Consider the following 22,387-nt stretch of genomic DNA (forward strand, 5'->3'; position numbering starts at 1 on the left):
TCTCTTCAGTGTACAAGTCTTTTATGAAGGATTTTCTATAAAAATCAACACACTTACTCATTTTCCAGTTATTTTCTTTCGCTAATAGGAAAGTAAGAAACTTCTATTAGCGTAAGATGTTGAGTTGAGTTGAGTTGATTGTGTCATGTGCAACATCAATAGATGATGGTTCATTGTTGTCCAATGATTTATATTTTTCTATGAGTCAATGTTGGCTTGCCCCTTTGTTCTTATTAGATAATAGGTTTGGAACTCCCATTCTGCTAGAAATCCCTTTGAAGAATTGATAAAGGAAGCAAATTACAAACAGACGCATGAATTTCAAGTTCATTCTGGGAGATGCTTATATATATATATCAACTCTCCACAAAAAATTCTAATGGAGCGACGGGATGTATTTTGTGACATATTCATCGTTAACCATCCAGCATGCCCAAGAATCCTATGATGAGTTGTTACCTAAACTTTTCTAGTTAAAATCACTTTTGCAAGGCAATTGTAATTTGTAGGCACATTCTTTAATTTCTCAAGCTACACGAACCAGGGAAAATGTGGTACCTTATATCCCTTTTGTAATGCAATCCTTTGCTCTTGATTTTGCAAGATAAACAAATATCATATGATGCAATCATCTGGTCTAATATTATAGAATCTAATTAGCATCTTCCTTCTGATGCCACATTTTTGTACTATATTCCATTTGATGCCGTCCTCTAGTCTTGACTTTGTGTCAATAGGGATTAACATCCAACAAAATATCTACGTCAAAGCTATGAGATGAATCAAACCATGTTTATTTAGTTTCCTATTAGATCAAGTGTTCATGTGATATAGGGGAAACCTGAATCAAATTTTTTGGCCGAGAGAATGCTCTTGAGAAATGCCAACTTATGATACCTGCGGCTGAAATGACATCAGATCAACAATCCTTTGAAATGAATACGTTGACTCACATAGTGCCATGGTGCCACCAAACAACACATGCCCAATATCAACCAACATTTCCTAGTGATAAAAGTGGAAACACATTGTCTTGCTTCTAGTACAATGAGGACAGGAAATCAAAGAGAAGTCTGCAAAATATCAGAATTGAAGCATCAACTATTGTGATATTAAGCAAAATATATGATGGAGTATCATACATGAACTTAGAAACTTACTATCTGCATCTATTTCTTAACAAAGCACAATGTGATACTTAGTCAATGGTTTTAGAAAAGATTGAACATGCGCTCCTTTTTGCTAACTTTTCATGATTCTTTTACAGTCAGTAACAAAGTTCTTGTATTATGAGACACTGTACAAAAAGGCTATAATCACATTGTACTACACTATACTTGCATCAAATTCTAATTTTACGAGTGTGACCAAGTATTGTTTTTTTTTTTTTCTGAAACTGGTAATGTTGAATTCCTCAGCATTAAGGATAAGCTGGAGACCTTCAAAAGGGGGAACAGAACAAACAAACAAAAAAAGAGAGAAAGGGAGAAACTACTTATAGAGAGCCTAACAGATCTACAAGCTCTAATTCCTCTATAAGCATACTCCTTATTAGATATCATCTATGCTCCAAAGCACCATACGAATTGCTTTCACTTACTAGATATCATCTCTTTGACATATGTAGCTTTCCTTTCCTTTTTCTTTTCAGTATCATCTATTGTAGCTTTCTGCAAGTCAGCATCTTTCCCAATCTGAAGATATTAAGAATAAGTTGCAGCACTGCTATTCCATACTTTGTTCGAAGTGATTATACAAGTGCGAGAAAAATGAGACGCTAAACAAAGAACAGGATAGTCCAATATCAAAAGAGAGGATATGTCGGCATCAGTTTTTTTACAGAATTTCTTTATCATAAAGAATCATAAGTAGATATAGAAAAAACCAATAGTATCAATTCCGAACTAGTTCGGGTTGATTATATGAGTCTCTCCCAAATATGTTGACGACTGTTTAACAAATGCAAGTAGCAACCTAGGCAGGTCTTTGGTGAATGAATAAGTTTTTACCATACATTTACACATTTATCATAGTGAAATGACTAACCACCTTATCAGATAACACTACAACATAACTTTTCAAATAACTATAGGGTTGTTAAAGGCTCACTTAAAGCGCTCATAAGCCATGAAGCTCAACGAAACCTAGCTCGTGCATTTCACCTCGCTTGGTTGGTGCTTTAGTGTAGGCATCAAGGTGTTAAGGTGTCTGATCATTTTAATAGGCTCTGCCTTAAAGGGGCACAACGTCATATGTATAGCTTAATTATACTTTTTCCATCCTTTTGTCCACCGATTTATAGTTTGTATTTGTAATTACATTCTCTTGGCGTTTTTCTTTGCTAAGTCCAATGCTTTAGTTTTGCTTTGCGTTTATAGCTACAATAGGATTTGGGGCTTCTTTGCGGTTTTCATTAACTACTCTAATAACTATTATGAAACTATTATCTTTTTTCACATTGATGTTCATGTAAAGATTCATTCACACCCCGACTATTTCACTATGCACCAACTACCTCCCACCAAATCTGTTTACCAAAACTCAGCCAAATGGGAAGAAATTACCTTAGCATTTTTTGTCTCTACTTTTTTTCACCCACTTCATTGGCCACTAAGGCAACACCCTAGGGTGTAGAAATTATGAAAGCACATCATTGCTTGATTTTCATATTATAGATCTAAGCTCGACCATTGATTAATATTCTTTCTTCATGCAAATATTATAATTTAGTAACTCAGTCCCTTGAGAAACAGTAGTAGCTTTATTTATTTTAGATGTCATAAAATATCAATAGACACAGTTAGTAAGAGCACTTTATCTTCCCAAATTTCTACCATTGTGGTCTCAATCGCACTAATCACAACAACCGTCCTTATCAAAACCTAATCACAACTAAAGTCATCTAAATACCTTTCTTTTCTTTTACTCTCAGACTAATACTAATAGTAATATTTCTTATAGGATGCTGTAAAAAAATAATCAATAAAGCATGATTAGGCAACTATGAAGACAAAGCCTTGGCAAATCCAAAATTCAAAATCTACAGGTGCCTTACAAGGGGACAGGAGAAAGAGTGGACATGGAAGATGATATGAAAACCTAAGGTGCCTTACAAAGTGAATTGTTTCACTTGGCTTTTGGCAAAAGAAGTTGTTCTAACACATGAGAACCTGACAAGAAAGGTCATCAGTTGGCTTCTAGGTGTTATATGTACGGAGAGCAAGCTGAGACAGTCAACCATCTTTTTTTACATTGTAAATGGACAGAACAACTGTGGAGAATGTTTCACTAGTGTGAGGGGATCAGATGGGTGAAACCAAGTTGCATTAGAAAGAGAGATGGAAGATTATCCAGCATACATTTGGTGGTCAATCTGGAAAGAGAGAAACAATAGGAGCTTTGGAAATGGGCAGAACAGTCTACATGATGTCAAAATGAAGTGTTTAGCTCTATTTTACTTTTGGTGTAAACATAGTTTACTAGCTCAAACTGAAGACATCTTTGATGTTCTAGATCTTTTTATAGGCAACAAAAATAGACTTGAGCTTTTGATAGATCGTAACACTTCTAAAGGGGAACTACACTTATACCTGTGGATACCTATAGAGTTATGTTACCCCTTTCACAAAAAAAAAAAAAAAAAAAACCCTCTACCAGTTCAATGTTTAAGGATGGTAGTATCGAGCCAATTCTATTTTTTAAATTACAGATTCAGACATACTATTCATTCCAATTTTACTAGATTTTTACCCATAAATTTATATTTTGTGTCGGAAGTACTGAGTGCAGATGAAACCGGAGCCCCAACATTGTATGTGCCTCTTATGGAAAGCCAAACTTGCTATTAACACTTCAATCTTAAAACAACCTTGTGCAACAACATCCCATTCATTAAAAAAATAGAATGAGATTTGAACCTTATGTTGGTCAAGCATTTATGACTCTTCGAATTGAGAAATAAGAAAAGGTTTCTACTTCAATATGTATCTCTTTACTTTTACACCCAATCGTAAAATAACGTCCTATAACACTAGTTGTACCAAGTCGGGCCACTCTAGTAATAACTTGTTGAAACTGGAATGACCTCATAGACTACTTGCAAAGACAGAGTAGTTTAAAATATGTCTGCTTTATAAGGAGCTACTTGAACTATCAAGGTAAAGAGAAACAACTTACGCACATGTTATGATCGCAAAATCCAGTCTTATGGTGTTTTTAAAAGTCATTGCTTTGCGCTTAAAGCGATAAAGCAATCCAAGCGAGGCTCTTCAAATCTATATTGCTAGGACTCTTCCAAAATTGTTGACGAGTGCGTGTTGAATCCACCAAATTAGTGTATTTTTGAAGGATCCGACATGGGTGCGACATCATTTTGGAGAATCTGAGCAACTTAGCATTTTGGGAGTAAGACCAACTTTATTATAGCATTAAATCATATGTTTTAGTTTTTTTAGTGTTCCATAATTTGTGCTTTACTTTATTATGTATATCTACTTTTATATTCTATTTTATGTATGATGACTATTAGAGAAAGTGAAAGGAAGCCACAAATGGAATATTTCTGTTTAGTTTATAACATCCTATGCCACTTCCTGTACCAGGTCGGCCCCTCTCGCTATGTTGCTCGAAATCTTAAAAAATGTTCGAACACGTGTTGGATCCTCCAAGAACAAACTACTTTTGGAGGATCCAACACACACCTGTCAATATTTTTTAAGAGTATGAGCAACATAGCCTTTTAGTAGTGACTTGTTGATATTAGAATGACCCTAGGTAGAAGGGTTTTAGACTACTTGCAAAAACAAAGTAGTTTGAACTTTAAAGTATGTTCACTTAATAGGAACCTACTTTGAAGAATATAGAAGTCAATCATGGTAAAGAGAAATGACTTCCACACATGCTATGATGCCAAAATCCGGTCATGGTGTTATTAGAAGGCATTGCTTCACTGGTTAAAGTGTTAAAGCAATCCAAGAGAGGAGACCACGCCCTTAAAATGATGACGCGCAAAATAACCCAAACCTTAAGCGGACAATTTTTGGCTCAATTATGAAGCTTTTGATCAATAACAACTTTATTATAACATTGAGAGGGTGTTTGAATTGACCTATTTTAAGGTATTTTCGACTTTAAAACACTTTTTTTATTTTTAGAGGTGTTTGACAAAGACACGAAGTGCTTACGCACTTTACCTTACGCTTAAAATGTACAAAAAAAAGACCCAAAAGTTAAAAGTAGGTAGCTACCTAATTTTGGCTTTTGACTTTTAATTCACTCAAAAAACTTTATCCAAACACCCACCGTAAATCATACGTGTTTGGTATATCTTAGCGTTCTACAACTTGTGCACTTTACTTATCTCTTTACTTTTATGTTCTACCTTATGATGATTATTAGAAGATAAAGGAAGTCACAAATGGTATATTTCTACTTAGTTTATAACATCCTCTAAACACTACTTGTACCAAGTTCGACCCCTTATAATTAACTTGTTGAAATTAGAATGACCTTCGGTAGAAGGGTTAGACTACTTGCAAAGACAAAGAGTGGTTTAAAATATGTTGAATTTATCAAAAGCTACTCGAAGAATATATAAGTCTATCAAGGTAAAGAGAAACAACTTCCACACATGTTATGATGGAAAAATCCAGTCTCATAGTATTATTAAAAGTTATTGCTTCGCCGCTTGAAATGATAAAAACAATCCAAGCGACGAGTTATTACTAATGAGGAAACCATGTGTTTTGAATGATGACGTGCAAAATAATCATAACCTTAAGAGGACAATATTTAGCTCAACTATGAGGAGTTGGATTAATACCAACTTTATTATAAGATTAAATCATACACGTTTGGTATATTTAGTTTTCCATAATTTGCATTTCACCACTTATCTCTTTGATTTTACGTTTTATTTCATGATGATTATTAGAGAAAAATGAATGGAAGCCACAAATGGAATATTTCTATTAAGTTTATAACATTCTCTCGCAGTTCTTGTACCAGGTCAGGGCCCTCTAGTAATAATTATGTGAAATTGAAATGACCTAGATAAAAGGGTTTTAGACTGCTTACAAAGACAAACGGTAGTTTGAAATATTTTGGCAATATTGGAAGCTATTAGAAGAATATAGAGAGGATCCAAGTAAAGAAAAACAACTTTCAGACATGTTATGATGACAATATGATGAAAAGATCTACCAAGTCTCCTAGTGTCATTATGGGTCATTGTTTTGCTTTTTAAGATGATGAAGCAAGACAAACGAGGAGTTATCGCTTCATAAGCGAAACCATACGCTTCAAATAATGACGCGCAAAATAGTCCCAACGGTAACCGGTCAATTTTTGGCTAAACTATGAGGAGTTGGATTAATATCAGCTTATATTATAGCATTACATTCATACATGTTTGGATTTTTTTTTTCCATAACTTGTGCACTATTCAAATAAATGTGAGCTTCCATTCTCACTTTTTGCCGCAAGCCCATAGATCTTGTTGCTTTTTTGTACTTAGTGCACTTTACCTCAAGGAAATGTAGTTCTCGCCTTTTGCTTTCAAGCCCATAGATCTTGTTCTTTTTTGTATTTCATGCTTTTGAAACATTGTAACCTCACGGTATAATCTTGTTTGATGATGTGATCACTACATCCACAATGATTAAAGTGTGTGCCAATAAGACTAATGTTTTCATATGGAAGGCTTCGTGCTCAAAGCGTATGGAGCTAGGTACCAATCAAGGTTTCCCTCTTTAAGTAGAGTTTATCATTTTCTCTTTGCGAAAAGAATTCTTGGTCTTCTCCTGTAAGAAAATGCGGTGAGGCAAATTTGTAATACTTAACAACACAGATCTTATGTGTTGGTGTTTGTTTCCTAGTTTAAATAGGAATGGGCTGGTAGGTGTTAAGGAACTCAAAGGTAATTGAGCTAACATTCTTTTCCCCTATACCAATCAGCATTCCCCTTCTTCTTTTACTCTCCCTCCTATCCTATCCACCAAATGATACACAGTGAGGATGTCCCCATTCATTATGTCATTATGGGAATAAAATATTATATCGCAATGCAGAAACCGTCCTCAATCACTGCACTCTACTCTTGAGGTGGTCCATACCTCAAGAGACCACAGCCACAAATGACTTGTTAGAGAAAATAACTGCAGCAAAGCAGGCACAGTCCCTTTCTGTTTTTTTTATCATTTTGACGGTAAGGAAGGGAGTCTTGGAGCAACTGTAAAGTTGTTTCCATGGAATCAGCCAATGATGTCTGCATCAAGATAGGCTGCCTACCTACATTGATCGAGTATGGCCCTTGCCCAGATCCATCATAAACACGAGATGTTTCGTGCACCAGGATACCCTTATCATTTTGACACAATCTGTAGATTTGATTGACTAGACTCCTAACTAATATAAGAACAGCTTATTCACAACCAAGGAAGAACGAATATCTTATATATAAGCCTAATAATGGACTTGAATACAAGTACCATCAACATAATGTTTCTGCAAACATCGATGAGCAATATCTTCAATACTATTTAGAGTCTAATTCGCAAAAGCTTAACTACCATCAGTATAATGCTTCTTCAAGCATCATTGATCAAGCCAACTTATATAAATACCAAATGTTGCCTGTGACCTTAACCTAAATCGCTCATGCCTGAAGCCATCAACATTCTGTTTTCTCGCTGTTAATGCCTAAACTTTCTATGCCACATTTAAATGTTATTAGCAGTTTTACATTCACATCAAGACACTGCACTAAGGCTGCATACACATCACCTACCCAGATCTCACCTGTGGGGTTACATTGGGTATGTTGTTGTTGTTGTGCACTGCACTTTAACTTGTGAACTATAATGATACAACAGCCATTTTACAATTGGGAGAAAGCAACAACATTGAATGTTATTCCATTCATAAATCATAATCAAGTACTCGTTATGAAGCTTGGATTACAAAAAAAAAAGCTTAAAACAATCAAGAAGTAACAAAATGCATCTTGTCTTTCCTCATGGCTATAGTCTACATGTACTGTATTATAATATAGCTAATAAATTGTAAGCTTTCTCAAGTTATCACCTTCTTAATTCCATGCCAAGAGGAAGATCAGGAAATCAAGAGATTTTGATTTGATTAGGGAGTTTGCTGCATCCCAGAGCAGGAGCCAGTAGAAGAGCCTGATAGGAAGAGTAGCACAGAATCCGATAAGAGTTTCTACTAAAATAGAGAACTGTTTAATTGTCCTTGAAGAACTAATAACAAACCAACATTTTCATACACCAGCAAAAAAGGTCTTATTTTGGGTCAAAAGGCATTCTCTACATAAGCGTACAATTAAACAGTTCTGCAATTACCAAATAACCCATGATAATACTTGATGTTGTATACATCAAATAAAACCTCTGATCAGACATACAAAGTTATTCGCTTCTACAATTACCAAATAATTAATCTCTTCCGGACATGAACGAGGCTGCAGCCTTATGGGGAAATATGATTTTCTCAAGAACCTCATCTTAATTAAGGCTATAGATACGTTCAGTCACATATCGAGAGATCTTGTATACACCAAATAAAACCTCATCTTAGGGGAAATCTTTCATATCCTTAAAGCTGGACATGAATGAGGCTGTAACCTAATCCATAAATACTTGATGTTCATGATCGGACATACAAAGTTAAACCACTACTAATTTTGTGTTGGTAAATGCAACACACATACAACAATGAGCATGTTCTGCACAAGGCACTGAGAATTTTGAAAAAGTATGCAACTGCTTCCTCCAATGAAGGAGCTTTTCTTGCAGATTTTAGTTAGAACCTTAATGCATGTTAAGTCAAAATATAAGAGTGGAACTACTTAGATGAGCTCACATGTATTATCAAGACCAAAATCAAGAGAATCTGAAACATAAATGCAAGGTATTTGAAAACAATACAAACGAACCTGCTTCAGAAGGATCTGGCACCTGAAGCATAACCTTTTCAGGAGTATCGGCATTTGGTTCCATCTGCATAGTTTGGTCAAAGTAAATGCCTTGTCCCTCTCCCTCATCCTGGAAGGAATAAAACCTTGACAGTTATGTCTCAACAAAAAAAAAATTGTTGTTGTATCAGAAATGTAAACATACTTTGGCCTCCCACAGTTGAGGCATATTTGGAATTTGCTCCATCAGGCGGCTGCATGACACAAGAAAATCTAAAAGAGTTACAAATCTTCTGATTCACCAACTTCAACAACCAAATTGATGCTTTCACTATGCAACATCATAGCAATAAGTAGTTATCTAGGAAGATTAACACACAGAATTAGATAAATTCAATTTTACGGTCATAATTACATTGCGCAAGACCAAATGGACACGTGATTTTGTCAAGAACAAAGCAGCACAGATATAACATGAAGTTACATGAACAAGACAAACACTAAAAAAAATACATCAAGTGCAGAAACGTTGGTTTGGATTAGCAATAAACATAACAAGTTATTACCTAGAATCAGTTACAAACGCCGCCCCCTGACTCGGACGATCCACATCAAGAAATCTTAACTTAGGTGTCACTTCGTCCTCAGGCATCCTCAGATGGTATGGCTCTTGTGATCTCTCAGGAGTAAATGCCGGCACCACAAGAGATATATTATGTGCCTATAGTTCGGACAAAAGAGTGACATCACAAGGGAGACATTATAATCTATATAATTAAGACCGAACGATGCATTTGTAGGAGAGCTAACTGGTGTAACAGAATGAGAAGAAGATGCTGGCACAGCATAAGGGACTTGAGGTACCACATTGTCCATAGTACGTGCAGCCTGATAATTTGAAAAAAAAAATTCATTTAGATTATAATAGTCTCAAAAAGAGGATAAAAGAAGACACTTCATCAAATATTTTTTTTTCAATTTTTTATATTTATTTACCCTTTTCTTCTATAGTCTTACCCATCCATTCAAACACCCAAAGTACTTTCACCACCATTAGAACACCACAAGTCAATCGAAACTGGGTCTTTAAGGAAGAAAGGTGAATAATTATTTGAAAGCTCGCCCAGAGATATTGGGGCTTTGCACTTCTGAAACCTAAAAATCAAATTATAAAAGAAAAAGTGAAGGGGGCAGAGAGGATGAACATGGCAGAATATTGTCATTAGTGGTGGTCACCGAAGATAAGCAATCCTCTCAAGGAAGATGAGGATGAGCCTATGATGTCTTCCACATCATCATCGATGGCGATGACAATTCCAAGAGGAAGAGATTGTTTCTATGACGTCTGATGAATTAACGAAATTACTAGCAAAAAAAATTGAGACATAGTTGATTGGTTGAGATTTGAGATTAATAGACATAGTTGATTGGTTGAGATTTGAGATTAATAATTAAAGGATCTATTAGTAAAAAAATAATTTTTTTGGTGGGTTCAATTGGATTTGAAGTAAACAAACCCATACTGATTTTTCTCAAATCAGATCCAAAGTACTTTGGGGTGATATAAATATATGTTAACTTATCTAAAATTGATTTAGGTTGATTGATTTTGCAAGAGTTGTACATGAGTTTGAAAAATTGTTTGGATTCAACAATGGTGAATCCGGTGAAGATGGTGGCAGTATGACTTAGAGGTGGTGAAAGATGGGAGATTTGTTTATATTGCTGGAGATGAAAGAAAACAAATAAGAAAAAAATTAAAACGCATTTATTTATTGAAAGAAGATATTGAAAATAAAGTTTTAACAATAGTTTTTGATGCTCACTCTACCAAAGAGAGTGAAATACACTCACTATGTTAGCTAAGCATTTAGGGAGGTAATAATTTCAGTTTTAAACAGTACATGGGGTGATAGGACCTTTATAAAATTAGTGTGTAGCTGAGAATCCAAATATACGTTAAGGGGGCATTTGACCATTTTCACTAAATTAACTTAGAAAAGTTTAGAGAATACCTCAGCATAAGGATCTTGGGCGGACTGATTAGAGATGAGCATATCAGAGAACACATTCCACCAGTCCGCGAGAAATGACCCCGGAGATTTTGGAGCTGAAACAAATCGCAGATTTAAATAATTGAACATTAGAACATCACCACAAATAAAATGATCAGTCACTATGTTGTGCACATCCCTCCAAAATAAAGAAGAGCAACTAATACAATTTTACAGAAAGCATTTTCAAGAAAAAATTGACCCTAGAACAAGTGCACCACAACATTCAAAGAATGGCATTATCTATCATTCCCTTCATTCTATTTGTATGAATACTTTTGGTATGTTACACTCTCTTTAACCCAATTCATATGACATACTTTACTTTTTCATTTATCCCCAGAAAATTAAAAATACTTTAAATTTTCATGTTACTGTGATGATTTATAGTCACACATATTTAAAGCTTATTTTAGACCACATGTATAAAGGTCTTTCATAATTTTTGTAGCCCGATGACACATAAATTCGAATATAGAGATCTGGAGGGCCATCAGAAACCTTTGGCAAAACTAAGAGAAGATTACAGCATTGGAATAGGAAATGCCATGAAGGTCTCCTTCTGGGAGGACAGTTGGTTAGAACAAGGCTCCTTAAAACCCCTCTTCCCAGATATCTACATTCTGAAACAACAACAAAAAGACACTGTGGCAGAAGTTTGGTCAAATCGGGATGGAATCTGAGCTTCAGAAGGCCCCTATATGATTGGGAGATCCAAAGACTAGTAGATTTCTTTGGAATCCTTGAGCAATTCAAAGGAACCTCTACCTCCCAAGATGGATTGTTTTGGAATCATAACTGCAATGGAAATTTTAGTGTGAAGGAAGCTTACAAAAAGTTCAACTCTTTCATCTATCAGGTTACTGGCTGGCCATGGAAACTTATCTGGAAAGTTAAAATACCTCCAAAAGTGTCCTGCTTCACTTAGCTACTAGCAAAGCAGGCTGTTTTATCCTAGGAAAACCTCATGAAAAGGGGTATCCAACTGAGTCCTAGATGTTTCCTGTGTGGAGAAGAGGCTGAGTCAGTCAATCACCTCTTTCTTCACTGTAGGATCACTAATATTTTGTGGAGCATTTTCATCAATTCGAAGGGCCTACTTTGGGTGATGCCAAGAAATATTGTCCAGGCCCTGAAAACATGGAGTATCTTTGCCTACATTTCTGGTCATAAAGAAGGATGCAAGATCATCCCCACCTGTATCTGATGGTCTGTGTGGAAAGAGAGGAACCTCAGATGCTTCCAGAACAAAAGTAACAGCATCCAGAAGATGAAGATGAATGGCTTGGTTTTATTTCTTTTTTTTCTAGAATCAGTAATGCATGCTTTAGGCACCTTGTAATTTTTGTTATTTAGGATTTAAGATCTTCGTGATACTCTCCTTTTATTTGTAATTAGTAAACTTGTAACAAGTTATGGCAGGTTTGATTTTTTGGAATATAATACAAGACTGTTACCTTCACAAAAGAAAATTGAAGTTGTGCCATAAGACTTCCTTTTTTTCTTAAAATATGTGTCTAGTCAAACGCCATATAAAAATTAAAATGAAATCAAAGCAATAACATAGTTAACATGATCATCAATAAAAGGGTAGCCCAATGCACAATCCATCCTGCATTCACCCAATGTCCGAAAAAAGGCCCGCAGCCCAAGGGATGTGACTAGGCAGTCTACCCTGAATTATACATCATGCGAAGACAATTTTTAATGAAGATAAAGCACAGCAATGAGTTCAAATCTGCCATAAATTTAAAGAAAGACTTACCATCATCTGTGGGAATTTCAAGATCAACTTCACTCGCGAATGCCTCGGCAGACTCACGCATCCCCTTCTTAACCAAGTAATCATAGATGCACTTTTCAAGCCTGAAGAATTGCCGATAGAATCTCATTAATTTGATGTGAATTGTTTTCCCCTAAAGCATTTTCTCGATGAATACGCCTTCCAACATTAATTTAAAAGGAAAAAATTAAATTTGACCCTATACTATCTAAAATTCAACCCTGAAGGACAGCCGGTGCACTAAAGTTCCCGTTATGCACGAAATTCAGGGAAGGACCGGATTACAACGGCGGTCTATTGTATACAATCTTACCCAACATTTTTTCAAGAGATTGGACCAGACCACAAAGGTCTAATGTACGTTGTCTTATAAAGCATTTTTGGAAGAGATTGTTCCCACGGCTTGAACCCGTAACCTTCTGGTTGCAGTGTAACAACTTTACCAGTTACTCCCAGGCTCCCCTTCCGCCTAGTGAAAATTATTTTCTTATATCTTACACTTGTCTCGTATCACTTGCTTCAACAACTAATCATGCCTTCCCTTTCAACTTCTAAAACTTAAAAATGTAATCAAAACCCTATTGAAAAATTTCTCCAAAAAATTATTTCCCAAGATAGACCACGTTTTACATCAATTACTCTGATTGAGAAAAACATTCAACCATAAAATTAAGAGGACATAAAAGGAGAAAAGAACATATATCATAAAAAGTTTTAAACTTGTACTCACATCCTTTTAGAATTCCCTGAGTCCATGATCCAAAAGAAAATGGAGAAAGAGGAGAAAATGAGAGTGAAGATAGATGTTAACAAGATTTGTCTGCAGAAAACTTAACGGAAGAAAAGATACAAACAAACAACATGTATTATTGACTTAAAAATACTGAGTGATAAAAGAGACAAGAAAATGGGTGTCAAATAAAGGCAAAAAAGGGAAAAATGACATCTATTTTTTCACTATTAAAATGGAAAATTATTTAATAAAAGTGTGTAAAAAAAATATGTAAATCAAATAAACGATGGGTGATAATTTGTAAAACGAAAATTATGTTGACTTGAAGAGTGTGAGAAATAAAAGAGACAAGAAAAGGATGCAAAAAGAAAATTTACAATTTCATTGTTAAAATTGAAACAAATTCATCATAAAGTATGTATAATAAATAATATGCATGTAAAATATGCAATCAACCGAATGATAATGTACATACCAACAATTGTATTGACTTACTGAGATTGAGAAAGAAAAGAAATAGAGAAAGAAATCTACATTTCATTGTTAAAATGGAAAAAAAATCATTATGAAGTGTGAGTATAGAAAAAAAGTATGGCAGGTAAGTTCAAGCAATTCAATAAATTGAAGGATAAGTGATAATTTGGTTGTTAAATAAAATAAAAACAATATGCACAAAAGAATTCATAGCAATAAAAAGTATTCTTGTTTCGTCTCCACAACTAAAATATTCTTTAAGATTTAGAGCTTTTTCTTTTTCAATCAATTAATTCATATTACACTTTATTTTCCTTTAAGAATTTTCCTTTTATACCTTTTGTACCAGGCAGAAATAATTTATTCGTTTCTTATGCGTTTGACTCCTAAAGTCGTTGGATAATTTTTAGAAGTTTTCCTGAAAAGAATATTGAGAGAATTTTAATAGAAAAAACTATAAGGTGTAGGGTAATTATATATTTAAGAATTTGATTTGTTTGCCAAATTTTAAAAAGTATCTGAATTTAAATTCTTAACTATTTGAGAACATTTCTAAAAGTGTTTTCGGTGAAAACTTTTAAAGAAGTTTATGAAGATAATCTTAGGGCCTTGTATGGTTAGGCACTTCAAAATTTGTTCCTATAAATTTCCTTTGTTTATTATCTCCGGAGTGGAGAATTAATATTTTTTAAAAGAGGATCATGAAATAGTGAAAAGAAGAAGACCTAATTTGTATGTGTTCAAAGAATGAGGTAAGCATAAAATCGTATGAAATGAAGTTGTTTTCAAATAAATACGATCTCTTTAAAAACACGTACACTTAACAAAAAATAAGATGCAATAAGAAAAATAAACTAGCAAGTGATACCAATTAGTTGTGACTAAAGATTTAATAATGATGATACATTTAAGTTAGGTCCACTACCCAGTATTAGTCTTTTGTTCTAGTCAGAAACTATATGATCATTTAGAAAATGCGGAGAATTTCTAACACTAAGAGCGGTTTCTTTTTTGTCAGGATTTATATAAATTTCATCATTTATATTTTGCACTTGATTCCATGCTAGGATCATCAACTAGTCATCATCACTTCTTTAATCTTTTTTACTACAAGTATAAATCCTCACAAAAAAAAATATTATTTTTACTTACTTCATCCCCTTTTACTAGTCAATTTATAAAAATAAACTTTTTGTTTTTACTTGTTCACTTAAGAAATTCACCATTAACATGAAGTAATCACCTTAACTAATTGAAGTACTAATAGTCGATTCTTCCTTTTTTAAAGCTCATGCCCACATAAATCAGAACAGAGGGAACGATATAACCTAACCTTTGTAGAATCCATCATGTCTTTAGTCATTGTCTTCACATCATGGGCTTTCTTTTTGTACTTTATCTGCAGTACTAGTATCTGATTTCTTCTTCAATTTTCTTTGCAGTTTTTGTCAAGGATCTTCCATGCGTATTTTAGATTTCTCGGTCATCTCGACGATCCTATCCCCTGAATCTGTCACAGTCCAATCGTTGTTGAAACCTTTATCATAGTCCGATTTTCTTTTATATTTGTCCGATGCATGGTACCCCTACACCATAAACAGTAACAACAAAAGAAAGTCAGTAAAAGCTTCCGTTATCTGCAAAAACTATACTATACTCTTTCTGATACTATTTTCTTATTAATTTGCTTCAAAAAGAAAAAGAAAACCTCTTTAGATTTAGAGAATTCAATTTTCTTAAGTTTTTTTAACTAAATAAATGTTAATGACTTATTCAAAATTACACATTTCAAAAGTTTATACACAAATGGAAGCAGATCTAAAATTTGAATTCTATAGATTCAAGCACAAAACTCTACCACAATTCATTTAATTTACCATCTTTTAACACATAGACGGAGCTAGTATAAATTTTGAGCTTACAAATTCAGAATTCTGGAGAAGACAAACTTAGCAAAATTCAATAAATAATTTATAAATTTTAAGTGAATTTTTAAACGCAAATACAGGATGCATCCCAGGCTAAAGCTACTGGGTTCAGTGATCCCACCAAACTAGTATGAAGGATTGTAACTTCCCCCCTATTTTAACACATATAAGCCCGTGTTTTAAATACATACATACATACATATACAAGGTTTAAGTCTAACTAGATTTAAACAGACAAATATTATGCCATGCTTAGTACTACCTATCTCATATAAATTTCGTAACTAATCATACTATGTCATATAAATTAAATTGGAAAAAGTATCATAATCATCTACCAAAAACAATAAACAAGGGGGAAGTTGAAAGGTACCTCGAAATAAGTGGGGGAGGAAGAGAAGCAAACACGAGAGACAGCCTTGGAGAATAGACATTACATCCAAAAGACTTCATTCTTAACATTGTTCTTAGTTCTTTAGAATCTTCCATGCATTGCCTCATTTTCTGAACAACTACAAGACGGTGGTAGAGCCAGGATTTTCAATAAAAAATTTTAAAATATCAAGAAGGACACAAAGAAGCAAAGGAATTCAATATCAATATAAACATTAAAAAAAAGTATATTTTCCAGCAAAGAGAGTTGAGATGAACCCCGTTGTGCCCACTATCTAGTATGAGAAAAGAAAAAATCCTTAATTTCTCCTTTCGCCTGCCTATCACCAAAGTTTTTGTTTATGCTGAAAACTTATGTAAATCTTCACCATGAAGAGTTCCACTTTTTCCATAATCCTACATAAGGCTCTCACATTTCACATTAGAATTTTAAGTTGAATTTCTCCCTTGAATACTGATATGCAGCAAGTTGCAGAAAGATATCTCAACGACCAAAAATATTTTGGAAACAAATTCACAACTTGATATTGTAATCAAAACAACTGCTAAGTGTTAAGATCACGGGATCACTTATGAGTATTCAACTTATTCTGGCATGTTCTTCACTTAAGTCAGCATGCATAAGCATATCACTGTTGAAATCATTAAAATTTGCAAGGGCAGAAAATGTGCGCTCAAAAGGTTGAGCTGCCAGCCCACTTTAGGTAAAACATCATGCTGAGGACAGGATGAAGTTTAGAAAATTGTTTCTTTTGATTTGATACTCATAAACTGGGACTTGACAATTGATAGTCAATGGCAGGGGCCGCAATACCAACTCCCTGAGAACAAAAAACAGAATAAACGAACTTAAAGATGAACCTGAACTGAATACTATAATCAACGTGCAGATTAAGTTGACTTTTCAGCTCTACTAAAAAATTCAGGGCTCTGACAGATAAGCTCCATCCTTGATTACATACTTGTTGGCGAGCCTTATTCTCCTCTGGAGGTACAATAAAAGGAAAAAATCAATCAAAAGCACAGTACGAAAAGAATTTGAAACCTTAAAGAACAGATGATACAACCAGCAATACTTGATAAATTAGCATGAATCTACAGTACCGCTTAGCTCAAATTCATCATTTGTACAATCTAAGTTTTAAGAAATTTTGTGTCCGTATGGTCAATGCAATAAATATTCTTGGAAACTCTTGGGGAAAAAACATTTGAAGAGCGAAGCACTCATCATACCCAAAGAACAAAGAACATTGTGTGCTACTTCCCTACTTCTTTCCGTGTATGTTTCCTTTATATCATGTTTATCCTAAAGGCTATTTCAAGGAAAGTAATCTTCGTTAAATAGCAAAGGAGAGGAAGATAAAGAAGAGAAGATCATTGGTGAGTATTGAAACTTTGCATCTTAGTAATGTAGGATGGAAAAGCAACCACTAAGCAGCATCTATTTACTTTTTAAAATGCACAACACCAACTCTTTCCATTAACATTCAATTTTGCAGGACGAAGACAGGTATTTATTCTGTTAAGATTGGCAGCAATAAGAAAAGGAGGCTTTTGCCTCTGCAAATCATGCCTCAATCTATACAAATAAAATATGAGAAAGTAGTCACCGGAACACCGTAATGTGCGAATTGGAAATGAAAAGGTAGACACCAGAAAGATAGCACGGGGCTAAGTGATATGGGGTTGACACAAAACAGTCCTAGAATGTCATCTGAAACTGATGCACGATCACATGCCTGACTGAGTTTTCTTCCCCTGGATATGGTTTTCATGCATATATTATTAGTCCTACTTTTGTTACATAACCATTAGCTAGACGGGTGGCATATATGGGTCATAGCCATCCCCCGGTAGCGGAAGCTCTTCGTTTCTTTACCAGAATAGTACAAACTCTGATACCGTGTGAGATATATAAGAGAAAAATATTACTCCCTTTGTCCTAATTTATATTCTGTTTTTAGAGAGTTAAACAGTTTAATTTTGATCGAGAACTTGCTCATGAAATCTTCATTTTTAAAAAAATAAAATTTATATGTTTGTAAACTATGTAAAAAATACATAAACAGATTCCTAAACTTGTTGTGTTTTTCCTCTCAGGTACCTCAACTATGTTATTTTTCCTATTGAAATATTGAACTACCCAAAATTTGTTCCTTTTAAACACCGTTGGCTGATGTGGAACCAGATTTTGCGAGGGGTGTTGATAGAGGATACATTATTGTTCCAGAACTCATTAGTCTACTTGATAGTCACTCTGTTTGAGAATAATTGTGTTTTAAGTCATTTGAACACATTAGAAAATCATAACAACACGACAATAGAAAAGCCGATCAAAATCAGCCAACAGTGTTTAAAAGGAACAAATTATGGGTAAATTAATTATTCAATAGGAAAATAAAGTAGTTGAGGTACCTGAAGGAAAAAATCCGACAAGTTTTATGAGTTCGGTCAATATACTATAAGTCACAATAATTGACAATTCAAAATATTTAAAAAATATATGAAACATATATGGTCAAAGATAGGCTTGTTTGAATCTCAAAATCTCAAATGTGTCACATAAATTGGGACAGAGGGAGTATTGAATTGTGTTTCTATGTTATACTACATTGAAACTCTATTTATAGACACTACATTACAATCCTTTTCAAAGTAGGATTACATATATTAATTCTACTTCTAATTATATTCGTATTCTAAGTAGGATTTTATATACTTTTCTTGTTCCTATTCCTATTGTAATACTAACCATTCAGCTTATCAGAAAAAACTACAACATAACACCATATACCTATTAGTGTTCGTTAGAATAAGAATAGGTCTACAAAAACTTACTTCGAATAGAAATAGAAATAGTATATAGTATCCAACTTGATGAAGGATTGTCTGATAGTGTCTATAAAGAGGATTCTTTGAGTAATAATGTCGACACAATGAACAATATTTTTCTCTCATGTTTCTCACATAGTAATAGAGCATTGGTGAGAAACTTACCCAAAAAAATTGAAAAACAGGTCAGAATTCGATGACTGTCGAAGGCTAGTTTGCGTTGCTTTTTGTTTGGTAAGTGTTATGTGAAAACAAACACCACCACAAGGTGCTGAACACTTGGGAGAGAAAACCTCAGTGACCTCCTATGATTTTTTACGTATCACGCGCCCTCACGCGCCAACGGAAGATCAAGATTTGCGTCACAACACACGCCAGTGTGTGCAGTAGTTTTCGGCCAATTTTTTGGAAAAAATTCACCAGGGAGGTTGCCTCTAATTTTCGACAACACCCGTTTGGGGCTTTTCTGTGCTTTTCACTAAATATTCTAATAACAATTATGAGATTTTTATCTTTTCACTAAATACTCTAATAACGACTATAAGATTTTTATCTTTTTTCGCACCAATGTTCGCATAAAGCTTAAGCACATCTCAATTGTTTTGGCATGTACCTACTACCTCCCACCAACATAGGTACTAGCCTACTAGCATAAAGCTTAAGCACACCTCAATTGTTTTGGCATGTACCTACTACCTCCCACCAACATAGGTACTAGCCTACTAGGTAAATTTGCGATCAAATAGGAAGAAATTACCAAGCATTTTTTGTCTCTACTTGAACTTGAATCCTAGTATATGATTTTCACCCATTTTATTGATTGCTGGCCTACACCGTTGGGTGCAGAAATTATGCAAGTTTGACATTGCTTAAATTCATACCATAGATCTAAATTGGACTATGTAATATCCTTTTTTCTTGAAAATATTATAATGTAGCAACTAAAAACTTCATGCTATTTACCCTTGTGGAAGTGTAACATTGCTTTATTTCTTTTAGATGTCACGAATTATCAATAGACATGCTCAGCAAGAGCAAGATCACTTGACTGTTAAAAAAGAATCCTCTTAGTCCCAAATTTCTACCATTGTGGTCACAAATGCAGTAATCAAAACTACCATCCTTACCAAAAAATAGTTCCAATCAACATCATTTGAATACCTTCTTTTCTTCTACTGTAAATTAATATAATGTTATGCTTAAATGTATACTATTTCTTATAGGATTTTATAAAAAACAATGAAAAAGGCATGATAGGAAACTAAAAGACGTTAATGAAAAGTATAAAAGAATCCAGAATGTATACCATATATGTTCAACCTTTAAGGTTCGTCATATTGAACCCATTGTATTTTTAGAATTATGGATCCAGAAATACTAGTCAATTATGAAGTTCTAGTAATTTTTTAGGCATAGATTCATATTGAGCATCGAAAATAGAAGCAGATGAACCTAGCATTGAAACACTACATCCGCCTCCTATGGGAAGTCACACTTGCTATTAACACCAAGTCTTCAAGCAATCATACTTAACAACCACCCATTCATTAGAAAATAGAATGAGATTTGAGACTTAATTGGTTATGCATTTATGACGACTTGTGGAATTGAAAAATGGAAAAAGGATTCTATGTCATTACATATTTATATCTTTAATTCTATGCTCTATCTTATTACAATTATTAGGGAAAGAAAAAGGAAGTCATGGAAGTTTATAACAACTTCTACCAAGTCAAACCCCTCTAGTAATAACTTGATAAAATTGTAATGACCTAGGTAAAAGAGTTTGAGACTACTTTCAAAGACAGAGTAATTTAAACTATATTCACTTTATAGGCAGCTACTTGAAGAATATAGAAGTCGATCAAGGTAAAGAGAAAAAGACTTTTAGACATGTTATGATGGAAATATTTGCTATGTGTGTTATTAAAAGTCATTGTTTTCACCACAAAAAGTGAAAGCAATCCTAGAGAAGAGTTACTATTTTATAAGCGAAACCATGTGCTTCAAATGATGAAGCACAAAGTTATCCCAACCATAAGAGGACGCTTCTTGCTTCAACTAGGAAGAGTTGGATTTGTACCGACTTAATTATAGCATTAAATTCATACATGATTTATATTTTAAAATTTTCCATGATTTACTTCATCATGTACTATAGTGTTCTATCTTATAACAATTATTAGGGAAAGAGAAAGGAAGTCACAAATGGACTATTTATATTTAGTTAATAAAATTCTCCTACACTTCCTATACCAGGTCGGACCGCACTAGTAACAGCTTCCTGAAACTGGAATGACCTAGACAAAAGGTTTTAGACTACTTGCAAAGACAAGAGTAGTTTAAAATATGTTTTCTTTATAGCAAGTTACTTGCAGAGGCAATCAAAGTAAGGAAAGACAGACTTTCATACATGTTATGATGGCACGATAAGTTCAACTTCATAGTATTTTTAAGGGCCATTGTTTTTGTCGCTTAAAGCAATAGAGCAAGCCAAGCAAGGAGTTATCACTTCAAGCAAAGCGAGGAAGCTTCAGAGAAGTGCGTGCTTCAAATGATGACACACAAAAATAATCCTAATCATAAGCGGACAATTTTTGGCTTAACTATGAGGAGTTGGACTAATATTAGCTTTATTATGGCATTAAATTCAAACATGTTTGGTATTTTTTTATTTCCATAACTTGTGCGCTTTACTTTAAAGAAGCATGCACTTCAGTTCTCGCTTTTTGCTTCAAGCCCATAATTCTTATTGCTTTTTATGGGCTTTACTTCAAATAAAGGTGCACTTCCATTCTCGCTTTTTGCTTCAAGCTCATAGATCTTGTTGTGTTTTTCGTCTTTCAAAGTATTGGAGCATCATGGTATAGGTTTGCCTAACAATTTGATCACTACATCAACAATTATGAAAGTGAGCCAATCAAGCTGTGTTTTCATATGGAAGGCCTCATGCTCAAAACGCATGGAGCTAGAAAACAACCAAAGTTCTCCTCTTTAAGTGGAGTTCATCATTTTCTCTTTGCGAGAAAGAACTTTTGGTCTTCTCCAATGAGGAAATGCGATGGGTCAATTTCCAATAATTAACAACACAAATCTTACGGAATTCAAAAGTAATTGAACTGACATTTAACATTCGTTTTCCCCATTATCAACTCACTGATCCTCTTCCTCTTTTACTTTCCCTCTCCCTCATCCTGGAAGGAATAAAACCTAGTGTAAGTTATGTCACATCTTCAAAAAAAAAAAAAAGTTATTATTCGG

The 22,387-nt window shown here is 34.1% G+C and overlaps 1 protein-coding gene across 9 annotated transcripts; it reads right to left on the minus strand.

Annotated features, from left to right (window-relative positions):
- Window positions 1–499: 499 nt before the first annotated feature.
- On the minus strand, window positions 500–22,320 carry LOC101258228 (uncharacterized). 9 transcript variants are annotated; one of them, XR_003246276.2, is made up of 13 exons: window positions 22,251–22,320; window positions 17,162–17,279; window positions 16,275–16,413; window positions 15,307–15,559; window positions 12,749–12,849; window positions 10,945–11,039; window positions 9,740–9,817; window positions 9,496–9,650; window positions 9,135–9,183; window positions 8,951–9,059; window positions 8,083–8,180; window positions 1,601–1,694; window positions 500–1,073 (listed from the first exon to the last, which is right to left on the minus strand). XR_003246276.2 is itself a non-coding variant. In XM_069296122.1 (11 exons), exons 5-11 carry the CDS (start codon window positions 12,807–12,809, stop codon window positions 8,137–8,139), a joined length of 537 nt encoding a protein of 178 aa, XP_069152223.1. In that variant the 5' UTR covers window positions 12,810–12,849; window positions 15,307–15,559; window positions 16,275–16,413; window positions 17,156–17,279; window positions 22,251–22,320; the 3' UTR covers window positions 7,891–8,136. The 9 variants fall into 9 exon arrangements, 4 of the variants coding, with proteins under 4 accessions (XP_069152223.1, XP_069152221.1, XP_069152224.1 ...); XR_011220317.1 differs by having other exon boundaries at window positions 9,794–9,817; window positions 17,156–17,279; XR_740246.4 differs by having other exon boundaries at window positions 17,156–17,279.
- Window positions 22,321–22,387: the final 67 nt, after the last annotated feature.

This window comes from Solanum lycopersicum, chromosome 3 (assembly GCF_036512215.1).
Source record: "Solanum lycopersicum chromosome 3, SLM_r2.1".
In the NCBI taxonomy this organism is placed as follows: Eukaryota; Viridiplantae; Streptophyta; class Magnoliopsida; order Solanales; family Solanaceae; genus Solanum; species Solanum lycopersicum.

Coding starts and splice junctions, on each gene's coding strand:
- LOC101258228 (XM_069296120.1), bottom strand. CDS start 12,809: ATGCGTGAGTCTGCCGAGGCATTCGCGAGTGAAGTTGATCTTGAAATT. Junction 9,184..9,495: donor GCGTTTGTAACTGATTCTAG/GTAATAACTTGT, acceptor TGTGTCATGCAG/CCGCCTGATGGAGCAAATTC. Junction 8,181..8,950: donor GCCAGATCCTTCTGAAGCAG/GTTCGTTTGTAT, acceptor TCTTCCTATCAG/GCTCTTCTACTGGCTCCTGC.